Consider the following 6000-nt stretch of genomic DNA (forward strand, 5'->3'; position numbering starts at 1 on the left):
TTATATAGCCAAAACCACATCCTACAGGATCTAGGATGTCTCCTGCCATCAGTGTGGTGCTGTTCACTAATTCATACCTTGTCTGATCATAGTGGTGCCAGGCACAATGAGATACAAGCTGCATCCATGACATCCTTTTTATAGTGCTCTGCATTGCATAATGTGATGTGTAATGATGATGAGAAGCAAGGGAAGCCAGGGATGGAAGAGGGAGCTGTGCTGATTAAAGGACTTAGGCATGGTCCCCATTGCGGTGTGCCTGTGCAATGAGACCCCACAGCTCTTTTTCCCCCCACAGCTATGTTTAACAGTTTGCTTGGTGGTGCACGTTGTATGTTGCTAGATGCCTCTCCTCTCCTGCATGTGCATAGAACAGCATCTTACAGATGCAGAGAATGGTCCCAGAATGTACACTGCACAAAAAGTTACTAGGAGCAAGAGGAAAGAGTTTTTTTGGCAGGCTCAATATACAAAGTATTTTCTACCACAAGGCACAACCTCCTAGCAGTTTTGTTTGTTTGTAGAGTTTAGTTCTACTTTATTATACAGTATATCATTGTATACTTGAATGACCAAAGTGTACTATAATCATTTCTCTGAAGAGTGCGGGGCATAGATATCCCCGTTTGAAGCAGTCTCCATAATATTAGAACTGATATGTTCGTACAGTTTTGATACGTAAAAGTTAAATAGATTTGGAAGTCTTGTGAGTTAGACAAGCAATGAAGTAGCCATATTGGAAAATATATAAACCATGTCTCAATGATAGGGCCATCGAACAGAAAAAAATGTCAACATGACTTTAGCTATAGTAAGTAAAGCCTAGGGGTAATCAACAAAACCGACAAGTGATCTTCCTGAGTTTATTTGTTAAAGTGACACTAAACTCAGGAATTAAATCTTAAAAATACATTCAAGAACCTTAACTATTATTAACAAAAATTTATCTTATTTGTGCATCACCCAGCTGTAGATTCTGAAATCATCTCTGAATTGGTGCTGACACTGTCCTTCCTTCTGGAGGGTGGCTACTTTTGTTCCCCATGGAGTCTGTGTGTTGTAACGTAGTCACCGCTCCAAACTCACTCCTGTGATGGACTGCAATCTCAATACAAATTAGTAAACTAAACGTGAGATTGAAGTCCATCGTTGGAGCGGTGGGTACTTTACAAAACACACAGGGACCATGGGGAACAAAAGTAGCCACCCTCCAGAAGCAAGGATAGTGTCAGCATGAATTCAGAGACGATTTGAGGATCTACAGCCGAGTGAAAGACAAATAAGTTACATTTTTGTTAATAGGGTACTTGAATGCATTTTTAAGATTTAACTGCTGTGTTTAGTGTCACTTTAATGCAATATACAATTCAGTGTTTTTTAAATGTTATACTATGGCAAATTTTTACTAATTTACATTTTTCTAGCTCTTTGAGCTGTTACTGATCAAAGAAATTGCCATTTTATGAATTGTAAATATAATATGATGATTTTTACCAAACCATGATTATGTCAGAAGTCGGTATGCTTTTTTTTTCTGATGTGCAAGTGGTGCAGTACCATTTTTTTGTTGTGGTTTATATGGCATTAATAAGTAATCAATGTTTTTTTGTAATGGTGATTGAATTAAAACTTTATAGACTACTTAAGTTCATTCTTTGCTTTGAAAATATAAGAGAAAAGCCTTTTACTGATTTCTGTCTGTTCTGTATAGGTGCCCTTTAGGGAAAATACTTTTTTTTTCCGGTGGCAGACTTTGCTCCTCATAGAGTCTAATAGGTTTTGTCATTGCACAATTGACAATACTGAAAGATGTGTTGCATTCTTGTGCTAAAGGAAGCTGAATGATGAGGAGTCTTTGTGACGAGGGCTTGATATTTTATTTAGGTGAGTTCATGCCATTTTCACCAAGCAGTAGTCATTTTGTTGAGCTCATAAAGTACTTTCTCATTTATAATCCCATTTTTAGCATATACAGCATGTAAAGGCAGAAAATTCCATTATAATAAACTTTTAGCTCCATACCCACTGTCACGGCCGCTCTCCACCAATTTTATCCCCCTGGAAAAAGTCCCTTGTTTTGATGATGCAACTATGCCAGAAAGTGCTGCTTTGCACAAGATGCAGGGGTGAGATTTGTATTTTTACCATGGGTTTGCTTCAAATATTTTTTTCTTATACTTGTACTTTTTTTACATTTCCCATTGAGCCTGCCTGGAATGTTTAAAGTCCATCTCCAATGTCCATCTCCAGGCAAATGTCAACCTCCACACTCATATCTCCTTCCCACCCATGTACAACAAAGAAGTTTCTTGCATTGGGAGACATCTCTATAAAAAGTCCATGGAGATCGACTGAGAGTGAGACTTGCGGAATTTTGCAGAAAAATGTGTACATTGCTGTTGGCAGAGGCAGCAGGATTGAGGAAACTAGAGGCAGCAGCATTGAGTAAACTTTAGGTCAGGGGGGAAGCACAGAGGATAAGTGCATTTTTCTGAAAGTTGCAAGCCCCTCTAATATCAGTTATCTGGGAAAATGTGGCTAGTCAGGATTTCTCATTTAAAGTACACCTACCTTAAAAAAAAATATTGAAGCTATCTTTACTCACTGAAAATGTTGATTGCCTGGTTGTGTTTGGTGCATGTGTATTTTGGTGCAATGGCTAGGTGCATTGGGGTTTCCATTCACTGCACCAATATAAAAAAAATATCTGGTTCACAAATATCAACACCGAACTTATATTTTGATGTCCATTTGCAGCTCTTTCACCCACTCCTGGATTACCAGATGATAATAATAATAATAATACTCTAGCAGTTGCACTTTCAATTACTCACAAATACCCATCAGATTAACGCTTATGTTACAGCCTCATAATCATACCTTACCTTCCACAGGTAAGGTAGCAACAGCAATCACCCTGTGCTATTCTTCCTTCTCCTAGCTCTTTAGTCACTCTTTAACTCCACAGCAGCACATATCAACATGATTATAGTTTCAGTTCAGCTGGGACTTTCCAACTCTCCTCCAGTATATTGGTCAGGAACTTGATACACAGTCACAGGGACGTCCCAGCAATGTGTTTGACTTTCTTAAAAGAAACCTATTATGAGAAAAAAATCTAGGCTGCCTTTGCTGGTTTTCCTTTTGAAGATACTAGGTGACTTCTTGTCAGTTTAGTCCATTGGCTTGATTCATTTCTGAGTTACTGACCAAAACATATGCAGATAAGGAGTTAACTCTGATTCACCTTGTTATGTAATTGTCCTGGGTTAATGGTTCAAAGAATTATTTAAGCCACACACTGCAAGGCAACTGGCATTTTTACATAGGTGTTGCCAATGGCAGCATTCTTATTTCTCTAAGTATTGGTTTTCTTTAAAGTCAAATGCAACATTGTATCACGTGAGCCATGTATTTCATGACCTGGTACCATTTGATGGCGGTTTTTAATTTTTGCCTGGACCTCCGTCTTTAGGTGAGGCAGTAAAATGAAAGGTCCACTCTAATTGTCTGGGTCCCATTTCCCTTTACAAGTCGCTTACTGTTAGTAGGTATAAAATGTACCTGGAAAAAAAAGTTAAGAGTTATACTAACCCCACCCCGACTGGCATAGTAGATGTTCCAGGCAGGCAAAAATGATGGACCAAAAATGCTCAGCAAACACAACAAACCATATTTTTCCACATCACAATCAGAGAAGTAATAGTCATCTCATTGAAGGTTAGAATAACGTGCTAAACCACACCATATAATCACCTGAATGCCAAGACACACCAGTACTCACAGCACTTCCAGGTATGCGTGATGATGCCAACACCTACCTGTCCACCCGTCGTGTTTTACCATAGACTTCTTCAGGAATGGAACAAGATCTCTATTATTGACTGTGGTGTATTAATAATTGAGCTATATCTGCCTCCTATATGTGAAATGGTCCACCATACCTGGTGTGTGTATTGGGGGAAGCAGATCACAAAGGAGGGGTTCGCAACAGCATACATTTATTAAATTAACGTATAGCGTATGTGTACATGTATTTCTGAAGAAATATTGATCAGACTTTAGATCAGTCTGGCAAAAATGCAGAAAACTATCAATTGTCAACCAATTTGACAACCAACTGTCAACAAATGTTTCACCCATAGTTTTATGGGGGTGAAATAAAAATTGTGATAGTTGATAAGGCACTATAGAAATTTTTTTTTGTTATTGTCGTTTCCTCCATTTTCATGGTTTATCCCCTTGCAGCCCCCTACAGTATGTATGTAATATTGTTTTTATAAGTGCAGTGCAATTTTGATACATTATTTTGTATAAGTGGGTTTATCACTTTAGCACAGCTGCTATTAAGGAATAGTAATGGGTATTTGTAGTTAAGGGCGTGGGCAGTATTGGTTCGTTTAGTCAATAAAATTCATCACTTTGACAGCTAAAATATATGCACAGTGAGCTTGTTGCTAGTGGGGCTGGTAAACCTAGTGCCGTTTTACCAAAGCACAGTGATGAGCCATATTACCACTACTATTAGGCTTAGCCGATCAGTTTTTGTTCATTAATTCTTCATGGTACACATAACTAGGGAGTAGTAGTGGTGTGCTTTTTGCCTGCTTACTTTTTATATTTTACTGTATCCCTCTGTCACATGTCAGAACGCTGGGGAAGTTTAATAAAACAATAGTTAAAAGCTCAAATATATAGGAACATGAAACTATGTAATGTAAACATGACAGGCTCGACAAGAAAACATCTTTTTCCCCACAGTGCAATGTGATCATCTGGAAAATGAAAATTAATTTTGTGATCATATTTTTTTTATATGCATTACTACCATAATTACCGTGCTGTTATGTAGTTCAATACTTTTTACTTTTTTTTTAGGGGTTTGTTTGTATAGACACAAAGATCTACTTCACCGTCCGGCACACACAGCAACAAAGACATTTCAAGCCCTTCGGATCTTTGTAAACAATGAACTTAATGAACTTTACACAGGGCTTCAGACAGCTCAGAAGTTTCTAAAAACTGGTGGAAGGCTTGTTGTCATTTCTTTTCATTCCTTAGAAGACCGAATAGTCAAGAGATTCCTGCATGGAATACACATGGATGAAAAACCTAATATGAGTTCTAGACAGTGGATTAGAACAGGACAGACGGAAGTCACAGAGATGGATGAGGATGAAGAATTTCCAAGTCCAGGGCCTAACTCTGCATGGAATGTTTTACAACGTAAAGTTCTCTTACCAAATTCTCAAGATGTCATTGAAAATCCACGGGGAAGGTCTGCCAAACTGAGAGCTGCCACTAAGATATAATAATATATTTCTTTGTATAAAATAGGTAATGGTCATGTAATTGAATATATTTGTTATACATTTGTATTTTACTTTTTGATGAAAATTGTATTGAGTGCTATATAGTACAGTTTTAGAGAATGTAATTATAATTTGCCTAACTTTGTGGACCTTCTGATTGATTCCCAGCCATATTTCACCACATTCACATACATATTTATTTAAAGGATAATTCCACTTTCCCAGGGGAATTTGAGAAAATTGAATTACCCCCACTTATCTGCTCCTTTTTCTGCCTCCCCCCCCCCCCACTGGGTTTGAGCAAAAGGTAATTCCTCATGGTAGGGGTAATTACATTTTCTCAACTTCGCCTAGGAAAGTAGAATAACCCTTTGAAGAGTGCATACATAACTTATATGGCATCCCTGTTACACTGTGTACATAGCCTGATGCACAGAAAATGGAGTAGTCTGCAAAGAGCTCTGAACTTTGCCCTACTGAACACATCTGGGGTGAACGTGAACACTGAGCCAGGCCCTCTCATCTTCATTACATGATGTTGCAAACGTTCTTTGCTGAATGGGTATAAATTGCTACAGGCACATTTCAAAATCTTGTTGAAAGTATTTCCAGGAAAGGTTATTATAGCTGTCAAAGGGGTTCAACTCCATATTAACACATTAAAAAGATAACATTAATATGGGACTTT

The 6000-nt window shown here is 37.9% G+C and overlaps 1 protein-coding gene across 1 annotated transcript in view; it reads left to right on the plus strand.

Annotated features, from left to right (window-relative positions):
* METTL15 (methyltransferase like 15) overlaps positions 1 to 5325 on the plus strand; it is a 196572-nt gene extending 191247 nt beyond the window's left edge. The window contains exon 6 of the mRNA XM_018568242.1: positions 4879 to 5325. Coding sequence (XP_018423744.1) covers positions 4879 to 5312 — 434 coding nt within the window. The 3' untranslated portion in view covers positions 5313 to 5325. The remainder of the gene's footprint in view (positions 1 to 4878) is intronic.
* The last annotated feature ends 675 nt before the right edge of the window (positions 5326 to 6000 follow it).

Source organism: Nanorana parkeri, unplaced genomic scaffold (genome assembly GCF_000935625.1).
Source record: "Nanorana parkeri isolate BGI_ZX_2015 unplaced genomic scaffold, ASM93562v1 scaffold1159, whole genome shotgun sequence".
Lineage (NCBI taxonomy): Eukaryota > Metazoa > Chordata > Amphibia > Anura > Dicroglossidae > Nanorana > Nanorana parkeri.